Genomic DNA, 15,955 nt, shown 5'->3' with positions numbered 1-15,955 from the left:
TCAACTGAGCATGAAGTATGAGAAATAGTTGAACCTTAGGGTTATAAAGATATAGACTAAGGTGTCAGCAAGAGAAATAGAGGTAAAGCAAATCACACTCCTAAAATGCAATTAGGTCTTCCTTGTATCTGAGGACTTCTCGGGGTTGAAAATTCACTAAAGACCAAATGGCTTTGTGAGCATTCTGGTTCAACCTAAAACATTGGATGGCAAGAGGGAACAAACTGATTACAAATGCCTGAGGTTTGTGATGGGGGTAAATGGCTTTTTCTCAATTGGAAGAAATTGTGGTTCATTCAAGCCTGGACGTCATATAAACAGACCAACAGCACAAAGACAGGGAGGGAGTCAAGAGAGGTGCTGGAGAGGTACACTGGGTATACATGGAGCTTGCCCTAAGTGGATGACGTTCCCAACCAGCAACAGGTGGAAGCAGAAGGGCTCAATGTAGAGTCTTTGAACTCATCACTTTTTTTTAATCAATTACAATAATAGCAACAAAATTTCAATTTTGCAACATACCAGTTTATTTAACTGTTTTTCACTTTGCTTGCGTGTATCAGACAGATACTGTGGCTTCGCAGATAACCTGCTGCGTCGTTTATGTGAATATGCTGGTTTCTGAGTTACCAGGAAAACAACATGTTCCTTTTTACCCGTTCGTTCTTCCTCTTCCATCTGACTCACAATATCCATCGTGATTTCACTGTTAAAAAAATCCAGGGCCACTGCACCAAGTATGCCTAACAAAGATAAATGGATTGGTAATGAACTTTGAGAAGTTTTATTAAAAATGTCAAATATAACAAATTTCCTTCTTAAATTGAAAAAGAAACATTTAAAAAAATAATGACAGTGCGTACAAGCTGTACTGCACAATGCAACAACTAATAAACATGGTGCAAGTATTTTAATCATAAATTACATAAACCAAGCTTCAGTTTTTTTTAATCCAATCTCGGAAGGTGAACATTGCTGGCAACATTTATTGGCCATCCCTAATTACCCCAGAGAGGGTGCCATTGAGTTGTCTTCTTTAACAGCTGTGGTCTTTATGATGTAGTTACCTCATGGTGCTGTTAGGAAGGGAGTTCCAGGATTTTGGACCTCGTGATTTACAGAATGAATGACTGCACATTTATTTGCTTTGGCAGTTAATGAAAATATGCACAGTAACCTAGGGAATGCATAGATTGAAATTCCAACATGACAGTCATTGTTGGCTCGATTTTCATAGATTCGTTATTTGTCCTGTGCAGAATATATGGTGAAAGTGCCATAGGTTGACATGTAAGGTATGAGGGGCCTTGAAGGTTGACTGAGGAGTATAGCTTGGTATAGAGAGTATAAGGGCCATAGGGTGTGGGCTTGTGGCATGCGGTTGCATGCATGATGCCTGGGGTGTATTGGTAGTGAGGACTACAGGAGCTTATTATTTTCGGTATAACTGGGAATAACTCCCAGAGCACCAAGACAGACCTTTCAAACAACCCACCTCAGGACTTGCCAGCCCTTTTCGCTGCCTCCTTGCTCTTTCTGGGAAATTTCCCAACTCTGACTATCTACCACAGGGATAAAAATCCAGACCTATGTCTCTGGAATGGAATGGTCAGATCTCGCAGGAGGCTAACATCAGTAAAGTGAAAATAAAAATTTTAGAGAGTATATTCAGCCATGTGTTCCTCTTGCTGCTTAGGGTGGCAGTCAAATGCCATTTTATAAAGCAATGGTTTCATAAACATCTTGAGCAGGAAGTTGAAATGTATTCCATGATCACAAATCCCACATTTGGTTTCAATTCAATTTTCATTAATGCAGAATTTTCTGAGACCTTAACCATGTTCCTGGACACTTCAAAACAAGAATGTTTTGCTGGTAAAGTTGCTGGAGGTGTGAGTGTGAGGCCAGCATCCCATCACCAATCATCCTTTATTTACAAACACATAGGCTTTGACAACATCACTGCCTCCCACTGAGTCAGGCATTCAGAGGCCCAATATCCCTGACACTCATCCTTATTATGTCAGCCAGGTCTTTCTGATTGGACCAGATTAACAGCCTGAATTGGGGAACTCGTATTCCATGACATCCAGCTGGAGGACCTCATTATAATCTTTATATCTCTTCTCCTCTGAGTCCATGGAGACAGGATGGTATTATTCCTTTGAGTGCTACCTGGAGCATTCTAACACCAGGTCAGGTTCCTCCAACTTGGAATCTGGTTTAGGAGGTGTGTAATGAATAGGAGCTCCTCTCTTGTACCTGGAGCACCTCAATTGACTTTCGCTCGCTTCCTTCAGAGGCAGAAACATTGAGACAGCTACTTCCATCATGTACATCTCTGATTCAGAGGATTCAACAATGTTTGACCGAGAGGGTGAATCGACAGGTCTCTAAAGAATTGCTGAGAGTTAGGGTAAGTTTTGCTCCCACACAGTCCACAAATTTGCAGCTTTCAAACGGTCCATATGCTTATTCAGGACTGTCCCACCTACCTTTAATTTATAAGTCACTGGTCCTGACTATGCCTCTTACCCATGCAGGGCCATTTCTATGTTTCTTGCATCAAACTTTGTCCCCTGTATCAAACTCTCACTCTCACTTGGTGGAGTCTCAGGTTTGGCATTGAAGTTCCCGATGCCATTTCACTGCCCCCCCACTCCCCAAGGTCCGGGAAGCTCAGACTGAGCCTGGTGTACAGTGTTCTCCCCATTAGCAACTCTGCCAGTGCTATCCCTGTAGTTGCATGTGGTGTTGTCCTCTAATCAAACAAGAACTGTGACAACTTGGTCTCTAGTGAGGCTATATGCTGTTTCTTCAATCAGCCTTCACAGTTTGGACTGCTTTTTCTACCAGGCCATTAAGTTGAAGGGTGGTAAGGAATTGTCCTAATATGCTGAATCCCATTCAACTTTAAGAAATAACCAAATCGCCTGATGGTAAATGATGGCCCATTATATGTGACCAATACCTCTGGGTCTCCATTTTTCACAAATGATGTGCACAAATTTTCTATCATTGCTCCAGTGTTTGACAAATGGATTCTATGCATGTCCAACTAATTTGAGTGGGCATCCATAATGACTAAAAATATTGAACCAAAGAAAGGATACGCATGATTAAAATGTAATGGAATCCAAGGTTTACCCGACCATTCCCAAGGATGTGGGGAAGCTGCTAGTGGTAATATCTGTCCTTGTTGGCATTCCAGTATAGCTATGTGTCTGTCCAAGCCTGGCCACCTGAGATAACTCCTCATTAACATCTTCATTATTGGAGACCCCTGGATGGCCCTGCTAGAGTTCATCCAGTATTTGACAGCAACCTTTACTCAGGACAATCACTCTTGCTCCTCATAACAATATGCCATCTTGTCCCATGAGTTGGTTTCTCAGTACCCGAAAAGTTTTTAATATCTGGCGCCTCAGGAAATGTTATGCTCCAAATGACAGAAAAAGCTGCAGCTCCACAGGCTATCAGCAGAAGTACTCATTGTTTTTCATCTGCCACAATATTGTGTGCCAGGAAATAAATAATCCATTCTTTCCACATACTGGGCCCAGTCCTTGACAGCAGGGTTGCAGGAGTCAAGCTTTTCAAAAGACATGATGTAAGAAAATGTTTACTTCCAACTTCAAATCAGCTGCTGCTGCACATTTCTTCAGCGTGCTTTACTCTTGGTACCACTGAAATAACTTTTCAGAGGCCGGCATCCCATTACCATTCACCCTTTATTTACAAAATCATAACATTTGACAAGAGCATTGCCTCTCACTGAGTCAGACATTCAGACAGCCCAGTATCCCTCACATTCATCCTTTTACGTCAGCCGGGACTCCCCAACTCAACTAGATTAACAACCCCAATCAGGGAACTCATATTCCTATTACTCGTGGTTGGGGTGCTCTTCAGGGGGACAGTTGTGGCCCTATGGACCAAATGGCCTCTATCTGCTCTCATGAGTCTATGAGTAAATTCAATGCTAAATCGGGTGCAGAAAGCGAAACAAAGAGACAAGAAGAAATAAAAATTGAGTGAGGATGAGGAAATTGAGACAGGAATGAAAAGAATAACAGAAAATTTATACATTTTTAACCACATCTTACACCATGAAAGATGAGTCTTTGCACTTTTAGTTTCATTTTCTGAACAAGAGAGTTTGAGTAAATATTGTGAACACTGCTAAAGAGCATTTACTCTGTAAATTACTTGATTCAAATTTCTTTGGCAAGTCTAATGAACCAAATGGCCTCCTCCTGCTCTTAATTCCAATGCGAAATGAACATGTAGTGGCAGCAAATTGTGGTGATTCACAACTTTTGTCTAATTCAGTCGGAGGATGTAAGCCCTGTGGCTAGGTCAGCATTTATGGCCCATTTCTAATTGCTCAGAGGGCCGTTAAGAGTCAACCACATTGCAGTGGGTCTGGAAAAGAAAAACAATTTGGGAGAATTAATAGATTGGAGAGATGCACTTTAATGGATTAAATGACCTTTCATAATTCCTTATGTTCTTGTACTGTATGGCTATATTGCAAAGGAAAACATTTACATTTATATTATATCTATTTTTTGATTCATTCACAGGATGAGGGTGTCACTGGCTGTACCAGTATTCAGTGCCCATCCCTAATTGCTCAGAGGGCAGTTACGAGTCAACTATATTGCTTTGGGTCTGGAGTCACATATAGGCCAGATCAAGTAAGGATGGTAGTTTCCTTTCTTGAAGGACATTAGTGAACCAGACAACTGACAACAGATTCCATAGTCATGATTAGACTGTTAATTCCAGATTTTTATTGAATTCAAATTCCATGAATTGCCACAGCAGGATTTGAACCCAGGTCCCCAGAACATTGCCTGGGTCTCTGGCTTAACAATCCATTGATAAGACCAGTAGGCAACTGCTTCCTCCAGTATATATAAATTGTTAGTCTTGAAAAATATCTGCAATGGCTATTTTAAATACTTCAAAACATTCTGCATCTTGATTTTCTTGTTAATCAATAAGATCTTAATTTTTGCTTTGAAATCAAAACCCTTTATATGAAACATCAAACAGTAGCAATGAGGTTAATTGAAATATATTCAAAGTGTCTGTACCTATTATTTCACTTAGTATGGAATGCTTTTATCAATAAGTTATTTGAGCAATGGTTGATTTTTGTTTGCCAGAAGCTATATGGACTCAATAGAAAATAAAATGTCAAGAAGGTTATCACTACTTTTTCTCTTAATCATTTTTTCAGCATTGCACCACCCCCTTCTTTCTCCTGCTCTCCTGAAAACCCAAAGTATTAACTCTTATTGGAACATTTGGCGCTTAAAATTAGAATGCAATTAACACATTCATATGCAATTGATTTGTCTGATGAATGAACAGATGCATTAACTCATTTATTTTAAATCCCTCTATTACTATAATAGACAAACAAATTGCACAACATAATATATTTGCATCATGTAATTTCAAGGACTCAAAGTATTGTTGCTTGTTCATGCAAATCTCCCTTATTTAAACATGATTAACAACCTTAACAGCAATATCACTTGGCTTTCATTACAAATATTTTGCAGCAGTTTCCCCAACTTGGTTTATTATTTTAACATTATCATCAAATTTTGAATGCAGACTTTCCTTATAAATGTGTTTATAATTGCTTTGTTTTAATAAGGGAACTTTACAGAATATTTTTCCTACTTACTGCCAAAATGAAGCTGAAGCACCTGTATTCATTTTTGCATTGTGAGAACTTCAAATATCAACTGCACTGATTAGATTTACAACTTGAAGTCAATGCAGATAAAAACCAAGTGCGATGGGCTGTCAATCAGCACAAGCCAGTTTTCACTTGGATTGACAAGTTGAAAATCTGTCTCCTAAAGGTCAAGTGCAAATAACATCTTAACGTGTGCAGGATATTATCAATCTGTTTTCCCAAACTATAGCCAAAAGCATTGAACAGTTTACTGCACACAATCATAAGTGAATGTTTCCTTTAACTTCAACCCACATCTGTAATTTGACAGCAATCTAGATTTCTGCACATACTGCTTTTAATCAAGAGGGACACAAAGGCATGAATGTTATACTCATCAATTAATTGATTTCCAAGCTTTATCGGTACAAAAGGTGTGGAGTGGAGTGCAGTGGAGTGGAGAGTTAAACCTAAAAAAGCACCAATTTGTCTTGGACAGCAAAACAAAATGAGTCAATGTAAAGAAAATTATGGGAAATGCAAACAGATTGCCAACCCACACTTGACTGTTTTCCTCTACATCCCAAGATGACTATTCCCCAAATGTTTCTGGGATGCATTCAATCAAACAGGAATTTCTAGCAAAAAAAAGAGACCTGCAGTGGTAGCATCCTATTTTTTAAAAAGTACCTCATTTGATTCTTTTTTTCTTGCCCATAATCAGAAAGGAAGTCTGCCTGCAACCTGGAGAACGAATTAAACTAATATTCTGGTCATCACTGAGACAGAAATCTTCCCTTCATAATTAGATAAAAGTGTTTAAAATGATGAACAAATGTCACACTCTTCGATATTGAATGGCCCAAAAGGTAGGGCATAAATACATTATTGAATAGAAGAGTTTTGTGGGGGTGGAGTTTCCCATCTTGCCACTGGGATAGTGATATCCCTCTCCCATTAAATACTCCATAGAGTGTTAATTGGCTGAAGACAGGAATTCCATCCTTTAGTCAGGCAGAAGTCCCACGTCAGAGAGCTGCCAGGGGTGTTGGGGGAGGGGGAGGGGGAGGCACAAGGTCTTGACTGAAATGCTTGAGTGGGGTTCCAAGCACCCATTGTGGCAAACTTCGGGGAGGAGTCCAATTTGGAAAGGCCTTTGCAGGAGACAAATTCCCTTTACCTAAGCACTTTATGCCCAGGCAGGACAACTAACTGGACTTCAGATTCATCCGTGCCCCTAAACTCCTTATGCCAGATTCAAAATTGAGTCTGGATGGAAAGTTGACCTTGAGGCCAATTGGCTACTCAATGCCATCCTATGGATTGAGGGTGATGAGGGTATACGGGATTCACCTTATGTTTCATCTACATCACATATATGACAGGCAGAGGGAGGATGGGAAGGCCACCCGAAGAGTTTACAGATCCTCCATGTGCAAATCGTTCGATGGGGAAACCACTAAAATTCTTCTCCTTCACAACAACACATTGTGGGGTGATAGAATTCGCAACAAGAATTCATGTTGGCTGTAAATCAGAAAGGGTAATGTACCTCTGCTGGAAATTGGGGTTGCTTTAAAGCCAAATTTGTTTCATATTTCCTATATTGCATGAGGTATTATTTAATTGCTGTTACAATCGCAACTAGCCTCTTCCAAACTTAAACAAGTTTCTAGTATATAAGAACATAAAATACAGGAATGATCACTAGAATCACCAGGATTACCAAATTTGCAACATTCCATTGAAATTGCATCAAAATTTATCGGGCACCTTAATATCAGTGCAATATTTGGGAAAACAGGACATTTTGATTGTAGAAAGAATGGCAACATAAGGTGGCAAGGGGATAATGGTCATCCTGACATCATGAGTAGCTGTCCATGGGCTTTGCCCGAAATAATTCAGACAAATGTTTGACATAAAATAGATTGACAACCCCCACAAAAGGCTTATGAAGTGGGGGAAGGGGGAAGGGGGAAGTCAGGAAGAGAGGAGCCAGGGTCATGAGACATCATCTTCTTGGGAGAAGACCAGGAGTTTCCCTACATCTGATGAAGGGAAGAATAAAGAGTATTATCATCAAAGACACGATGGAAGAAGCAAAGCCATAGGAACAAATACCCCACTACTCCGGACTGTAGGTGTCCGTCACTTCTGCCTCACTATTCTAAAGAACAACTTTGGGCTTGGTAAAGTATTTGCATGTCACAGGTCATATATTTCCTTCCTTTGTCTAATTAAATAATGAACTGTATATATAATTGCTGCTTCTTAACACTTGTTAAACTACATGAAAATTCCTTGCAAATGGCTGACTGCCTATATTTATGTAACTGTGGTCGTAAACCCCCAAAGTCTAACAACTCAGCAGGTCTGCAGGGAGACCGAGTGAATGCTCAAGTCTTCTTCACATCAGGTCAGATAGCACAATTTCGAAGGCTGCATCTGAGAAGGCAATGTGGCTGTTAACACCCAGTTAACCAAGATAAACCTCAGTCTCATTGAGTGTCTTTATTATAAAAACTGACAATATTGAATTAGGATGCTGAACCTTTGAAGTATTGGCGAATTAGCATTTTCCAGTTTTAGAGGTGTAAATCTAGTTGCTACAAAGCAAGCCAAGTGAGCATGCAATGGGTTGTGTGATTGGAGGAATTCAATGCCTATGTAGATAGCAAATGCCTGTGACCTGATGGGGCAGCAATAGTGCAGCAAGCACATCAGAGGATATTGGTACTCTGTGATACTGTGGCGTTGATGAGAGACCTTCACAACAATTAACAGAGCAATAGAACGGGATGGTTATGACAAAGCTGTGGCTGGATAAAGTAATCTTGGTGTGGTGGATTAAAATGAAACATTCCAGCAAAATGTCTTTCCAGCAGATGAATCAGACAGAAACTGTTCTGTAACTTGTCACTAAATTGCATCAAACATCAATTTAGCCTAGTTATAGAGATGATTGTATTATTAACTTGTACAAAGTTGCCAGTCAACAGATGTATTAATCTTGGTGAAAAGCTTGAGAGTCGTGACTTAGATTGAATCTGAGGAGGGTTTTTTTTATTCATTTACTGGATGGGAGCATCACTGGCTGGGCAATCCCCCCTCCTATCGCCTAGAGAGCAGTTAAGAGTCAACCACATTGCTGTGGGTCTGGAGTCACATGTGGGCCAGAGCAGGTAAGAATGGCAGTTTCCTTCCCTCAAGGGCACCAGATAGGATTTTCCTAACAATAGAAAAATATTCCACAATCATCATCAGACTCTTAATGCCAAGTTTTTATTGAATTCAAATTCTATAATTTACCATATTGGGATTTGAACCTAGGTCTCCAGAATGCTGCCTGGGTCACTGGGTTAACAGTCTAGTGATATTACCACTCAGCCATAGCCTCTTCTGAGGTCAATTACAATTGTAGTCACTGCAATCCCAGAGATCATGGGTCCACTTCTCATTAGAGAGATGGGTTGTAGTGAATTTGACCTGAGGGTCATCATGTCTCAGGCAAGGGGCAAGGTTGAGAAGGCAGGATCTTTGTGGTGACCTCAGACAGTGTTAGAATTGATTCTATGCTGTTAGCATCCTCTAGCAGCACAAACCAGCCATGCAGCCAACCAACCCTTCCCAAATTCCAATCAATGAACTTGTATGCAGACAATTCAGCTTCAGGGAATGCTGGATGAAACTGAAACCAAGTGAACAAGCTTAGATCCTCCAGAGGGCAAGGTGGCAGTAATCCCTGAAACATTGAGAAAGAATAGAAGGTCCAATATATCAGGTGGTAATATAGCACTCAAGCCAAATTGAGACATAAGACAATGTATCAACATGAGACAAGTGAACAAGTCAGTGTTTAGAGAACGCCGCTCCAACATTGACTGTAGATGAGGTACTCTAAAAGCTGTCAACAAATAAGGTGTTTTCCTAGTTGGACCTAAACAGAGGTACTCAGACTTCAGAAAATTTTGTCAATGTGACCAATGTGATAAGTCAATATTCTCATACGAAGAAGGAGTCCTCTGATTGGGCTGGGGCATGTGAAAGATTTCATGAATTCCCATTTGAGCTGCTCACAGGTATAATGATATTTCTATGTTGGGAGTGCAGATAGTCATTATAATTAATCAGAAGTCTCCAAAGAGATTCCTCTTGCTGTGTCCATTTACCCATGGTGTTGCCAGTGACTCCATAACTTTCATTAAAGACTTTCTGATCCTAAATAGTGACTTGATGGAATGGAATGGAATGGAATCATGAGCTTTGTCCAAAGCACGTTGCTCTTGACACTGGGCAACCATCTGGATTGCATCTTGGAGGAACAAAAATGGTTGGTATATGGATTATTGTAGGATAAAGCCACATACTGCTGGCAGAGTATTGGGGATTTACTTGGTTTTGGTGTGGTTGGACACTATATGCACTTTGGAGAGGGTGTTACCTCTAGTTCTGAAGTTCTCCTCATTGATAGTCCACTCCTGTAAACTGAAAATAAAGTACCTTTTACTCTTTTTAAAACTGTAAGTCATGCCCCCTTGATTCTGTGTCCAATAAGCACTTCCAGGACAGGACAGTGCAGGGTTATATACAGAGTAAGCCTTTCTCCACACTGTACCCATCAAACACTCCCAGAACAGGCATTGGGTTAGATACAGACAAAAGGTCCCTCTACTTTTTTTTAACTTGAAAGTAAAACAGCCTTTCTTTTGAGTAGAGCTCCCTCAACTCTGTCCGCATTAAACACTCATAGGACAGGGACAGTACAGGATTAGGTACAGAGCAAAGTTCTCTCTACTTTTAAACTATAAGTAACTGGAAAGCAAAGCTCCCGTGAATCTTTTAAACTGAAAGAAAGTTCCCATGACACCATCCCCATCAAACACTCCTGGGACAGGGAGCAGCACAGACTAAAGCCTCCTTAACTTTTTTATTGAAACAGAAAGTTGAAAAAATAGTTGAAACAGTCACAGCTGGAGCACTGTATTGAAATAAAACACAAATTAACAATCAAACAGAAACTTATAGAATGAAGCATAAACTTACTAAAGTAAAATAACATTGTTGAAGCAAAGTTGATAAAACACCCCAGTTCCTGTGGTGCCCATCGGACTCTAGAGGCCGCTATGTGCTAGTGAGAACTGCATGCATGCTCCCTCTCCAGGGACATCGAGCATGGATGTAACTGCGAAAGAGGGGCAGACAGTCAGGGACAATGAGCCCCTCCTTGGCCTGCTGCCTGGACCTGGTGATTGCCACCTTGACCAGGGCCGTGGAGCAACCCACAAGAAGGCCCCCCCCGACTTGTCCACCTTGCCCTGCACTGGGTGCTTGTAGATCAAGAGAGTGGGACTGAAGTGCAATCAAAATTTAAGGAGCAAGTCCTTCAAAAAAAATTAACAAGAGGCTGCAAACAGAAACAGTCTATGTATATATGAAAAACCATTTCCTCCAGGTCACAAAAATGACACGTGGCCTGGCGCCCGGTGAGCTTACTCAATCTATGATTGCCAGGAACTGCAGTCATAAATGCAGCACTCTCCACTCCAGATGCTCAAATGGAGAAGGGGAGGGACGTTCTATGCTGTAGAGCCACATGCATGCAATCAACAGAGACCTTGCATTATCAGGAAGATGGCTGTCCTGGCAAAGCCATATGTCTTTTCATCCTGGTCCTCTCACCTCAGGAACAGGATAATACTCTTTCTTCTCTTTTGAGTTTGTTTGTGATATTTCAGACTCTGCCTTAATCCTGTGAGTATGTAAGACTCCTCCATTTTGCTTTTTGTAAAATGTATTTAAAAGTAAAAACTAATCATGACATTCCACTTCCTGATTTGCTGTTTGTGACAACAATAAGATTGGGTGCTTACCCTGTTTAGTCTCCAGCTGGAGCCCCCTCCACCACCCACCTCGCTCTGATTTGCAGCCAGATTCAAACAAATATTACAGAAGGAGCAAATCATGCCACATAGAGTATTAAATCCTTCTGGATAGCTTTCTTCAAGGTCAGCGATGACCAAGAAAAACAGGCACATATTTACAAATGTGAATAATCATGACTGATAAAATTAAGTGCAGGTATTGACATTGGGAAAAAAATAAATGGGGCAAATATTTGTTTAGTTAGTTTGATACTACTCATGAAGGAAAAGCAGATAGGGATCTAGAAATACAGAAACTCGATGATGACCTTGCCCCCAATTCATTGCTTTGTGGAAATCAAGAACACTACAAAGACAAACTGAATGTCCAGCTACACTGCCAGCATGATCCAGCACATTCTTAAAGTTAAAAGGTGTGGTGCTGGGAAAAACACAGCTGGTCAGGCAGCATCCGAGGATTAGGAGGGCGGACATTTCGATGAAGAGCTTTTGCTCGAAACGTCAACTCTCCTGCTCCTCGGATGCTGCCTGACTGGCTGTGCTTTTCCAGCACCACACCTTTTGCCTCTTCTCCAGCATCTGCAGTCCTCACTTTCTCCACATTTTTAAAGTTACCATACTAAAGCTGCATAGTGCTTTGATCAGAGTGCACCATTCAAAGCTTCATTCAATTCGAATTACCAATCATATTGACACTGAATGTGGCTTAGAGTATTGAATGGGCTGTTAGTACCTACAAGTGTTGGCTGATATCTTGAGGTACCCTCCATCCAACAGAGTATAAAGAACTTCTCCAGGTAGAAGCTAACCAGCTCTCAGTACCAGTTGTTCTAAGTTGAAAGACCAATCTAACTTCTTGGTTCTATGTTGTTTATTGTAATGTTTATTTACCCTTAAGTCTAGCCTGAACTCTCACAAGAGACTACTATGTATCTCAGAGGTAATGCAATGAGTTATCAACTACAATATAATGAACTTAAACTGTTTATAAAGATTCAGCAATAGACTTCTTATTGATATACTTTGCCATATGATATCAGCAACTTAGACAAATACCACTAAGAATTGGTAGCAGTGAATCCACCCAAAGCATCTCAGATAGTACCAGTGGACACAAACAACACATATGATAGAGAAAGTCTATTGGTGTAATCCTTAATGAGATGGGATTGCTTTAAGAGCAATGGTGAGAAAAACCTGCATGCCTGAGCCTTGAAAGGAGGTCACAACTTTGAGCTTTGCTTCAAGTTAATTAATGATTATTAGTCACAAACATATTAAGGAAACACTTCACAGCGAAGCAACTAATACAATGCCCTGAATGTTCTTGCATCTTATACAGTATTACAGTTTTGAATGAAAGGATGAAATACACAGAACAAATAGTTTCCATTAATTGTACTTAGATTTTGCGTGAGTATAAATCAAAAGCATTTCATACCAACAATAAGGTGGCTTAACAGTATAACCACAGCATACTGATATACTATTGAATTAACTATGTTATATGAATGTGAATATCATACCAAGACAAGGGAATTTATAATAAACAGTAATATACTGAAAAGTTCAGGAACAGAGGGGACCTGGAAGGTATGACCACACATCCCTTCAGGTAGTAGGTCAGGAAAATAAATGGTTTAAAAAGGATAAGGTATACTTTGTTTATTAGTTGAAACATAGAATAAAGGATCTATGTTGAAACTGTATAAAATATTTGTTGGGTCACAAATAGAGTACTAGGTACAATTCCGGTCACCAAATTTGTCCATATTAATATAAGTATAGATTGTTTGCCCTCCAAAGATGACACACCCGAGATTTTATCAGATTGAATTCCATTTGCCATTTTACTGCCCACCTGACTAATCAATTGATATTTTCCTTGCAATGTTCAGAATTCTTTTATGTTATCAACATGCAAGCAACATTTTCATCATCTGCAAAATACTTAATAAATCCCCTTATATTTACATCTAAATCTTTTGTCATACAACATGAACAACATCTCCAATTGAGTTCAGCATAACTACTTGGGAAACAGTCTGTCAGGCACAAAAACACCTGACCACTACTAGCCTTTGCTTCCATCTTCTGAGCCAACTTTGGATCTAACATGCCACTTGTCCTTGAATCCCATGGACACTTATGTTTCTAGATAGTCTGTAAGGGAGGGCCTTTGTTAAAAGCCATATATATACGATATGAAGCATACTACCCTCATTGACACTTCGTATTACCATCCCAAAACGTTCAATCATGTTTCATCATAATCCATGCTCACTGCCTTAAGCTAAACTATGTGTCTTATTTAATGACAATTTATACAATCACTCAGAATTTCTTTTGATCATCTGTCTACTAGCAATTTTAAGTTGACAGGCCTGTAATTTCCTGATTTGTCCCTAACTCCCATTGTAAACAATGGCAAATTCCTTACAGTTTTCTGTCCTCTGCCAATACCTCTCACTGTGCTTAGGGATTACAAATATCCAAAAGTATAAAAGTAATCTTATCTGAGCATTCTTACCAGGGACAATGTGACACAGTCCTCTCCTGTCAGAATAATAGTGCAGTAGCATAGAATTGTCTTCGTTTTTTTCCACCCTGAAGGATGGTGCATTCATCTCCTGCATAATGTGAATAAAATACTAAAATTGAACCTTTTGTTGGATTGCATTGGTTAATATAATACTATAATCAGTCTATCCATCTTACTAAAGGTAATAACAATTTGGCTTTTAAGATAGCTTTTGTTTAGTTTACCAATTAAGACCTTTTTTAAATATGCTTTGTTTTACTTACATTTTGGGACAAAGTTTTAACACACTGTTCCTTGTTACCATATGATGGGAAATTGTGTATGGGGGTGTCATATGGACTTGCAGTACACAGAGAGGAGGGCTGCATCAAATATTTTCCCTTATAATCAGTAAATGACAAGAAATATTATGTTTATCCAGTTGCCTGGATATAAAACACTCAGGTTTTTTTGATCAGTCAGCTATGGCATGTGTAGAATTCTATTGCCATGCCTAGGAGGATCCAAGCCAAGCTACTGAGCAAACACCCACATAACATTTCTTTACCCAATACGTAATGCACACAATATTTTAACAGAGCCACATCTTACCTACCTAATTCTAAAGAACTTCAATATTGGTTAGAAAGAACTGGGGTTTAGTATTCTCAAATATGCACAGATACACTGCTAGTTTTACCAATGAAACCATGTCATTGACCAGTAAGGAGCACTGGTTAGTTTCAGTAACAAGGAATCTGAATATGCTGAAAGTCAGAAATAAAAACTGAAAAAGCTAGAAGTATTCAGCAAACTCAGCAACATCTGTGGAAAGACAAACAAAGTTAATGGTTCGGGTTGATTATCTTTCATCAGAATTGGGAAGAGATAGAAATGGAATCGGTTTTGAGGAAGGGGTGTTGGGGAAAAGAGACAAAAGGAATGTCTATGATATGTTGGAAAGCAAGAGAAATTGATGACAGAAGAGTTACTTTTAATGAGAGTCCAATTAAAAACAACATAAATGGTTGTGTTGCAATATTCTGATTTATAATTGTAATATGTAATATTGAATGAAGGCTGTAAAGTTCCCAAGTGTAAAATGAGGTGCTGTTTGCGAAGCTTGGCTAAACCTTTTGAGCAGCATAAATCATCACTGGATTCAGGGAGTCCTTCTAGAGCAGAGTAGACTTGGGGAAGAGAAAGACCTCAATCCTTTTTTAGGTACCAGCTGTTGTATGCCACATTTAAATGTGTGAATGATAGTGCATGAGTGAGTGGATGAATGAGTGAAAAGGCAGGGTGATAAAATGGATAAGTGAGTGAGTTAACTGGATGTGTGAAGGGTGGATGAGGTAAGAGGTGAGTGTGATTGAGGTGTTAGATGGGGAGGCTGTTGGTAGGCGAGGTAACCAGTGTATACGGTGTTAGGTAGGTGAGACAAAATGGATAAGTGAGTGAGTTAACTGGATGTGTGAAGGGTGGATGAGGTAAGAGGTGAGTGTGATTGAGGTGTTAGATGGGGAGGCTGTTGGTAGGCGAGGTAACCAGTGTATACGGTGTTAGGTAGGTGAGACGGTTGGTGACAAATTGGTGAGCTGGTAAATGGTGAGGTGGAAGATAGGTGAGGGAGCAGGTGGGTGAGGGAGCAGGTGGGTGATGTGGCAGATGGGTGATGTGATGGTGGGTGATGTGGCAGGTGGGTGAAGTGGCAGGTGGGCGAAGTGGCAGGTGGGTGATGTGATGGGTGGGTGATGTGACAGGTGGGTGATGTGGCACGTGGGTGATGTGACAGGTGGGTGAAGCGAGAGCTGGGTGATGTGGCTGGGGAGTGGTGTGGGAGGTGGGTGT

At 40.1% G+C, this 15,955-nt stretch overlaps 1 protein-coding gene across 3 annotated transcripts in view; it reads right to left on the bottom strand.

Moving 5' to 3' along the window:
- LOC122555874 (guanylate cyclase soluble subunit beta-2-like) overlaps positions 1–15,955 on the bottom strand; it is a 75,217-nt gene that overhangs the window by 41,811 nt on the left and 17,451 nt on the right. For all 3 annotated transcript variants that reach the window (XM_043702099.1, XM_043702097.1, XM_043702098.1), the window contains exons 5-6: positions 14,114–14,213; positions 523–743 (exon numbers count right to left, since the gene is read on the bottom strand). In XM_043702099.1, the coding sequence (XP_043558034.1) occupies positions 523–743; positions 14,114–14,213 (321 nt within the window). The remainder of the gene's footprint in view (positions 1–522; positions 744–14,113; positions 14,214–15,955) is intronic.

Source organism: Chiloscyllium plagiosum, chromosome 13 (genome assembly GCF_004010195.1).
Source record: "Chiloscyllium plagiosum isolate BGI_BamShark_2017 chromosome 13, ASM401019v2, whole genome shotgun sequence".
Classification (NCBI taxonomy): domain Eukaryota; kingdom Metazoa; phylum Chordata; class Chondrichthyes; order Orectolobiformes; family Hemiscylliidae; genus Chiloscyllium; species Chiloscyllium plagiosum.
The sequence above is the reverse complement of the archived record's forward strand: the minus strand, read 5'-3'. Positions and strand labels throughout refer to the sequence as shown.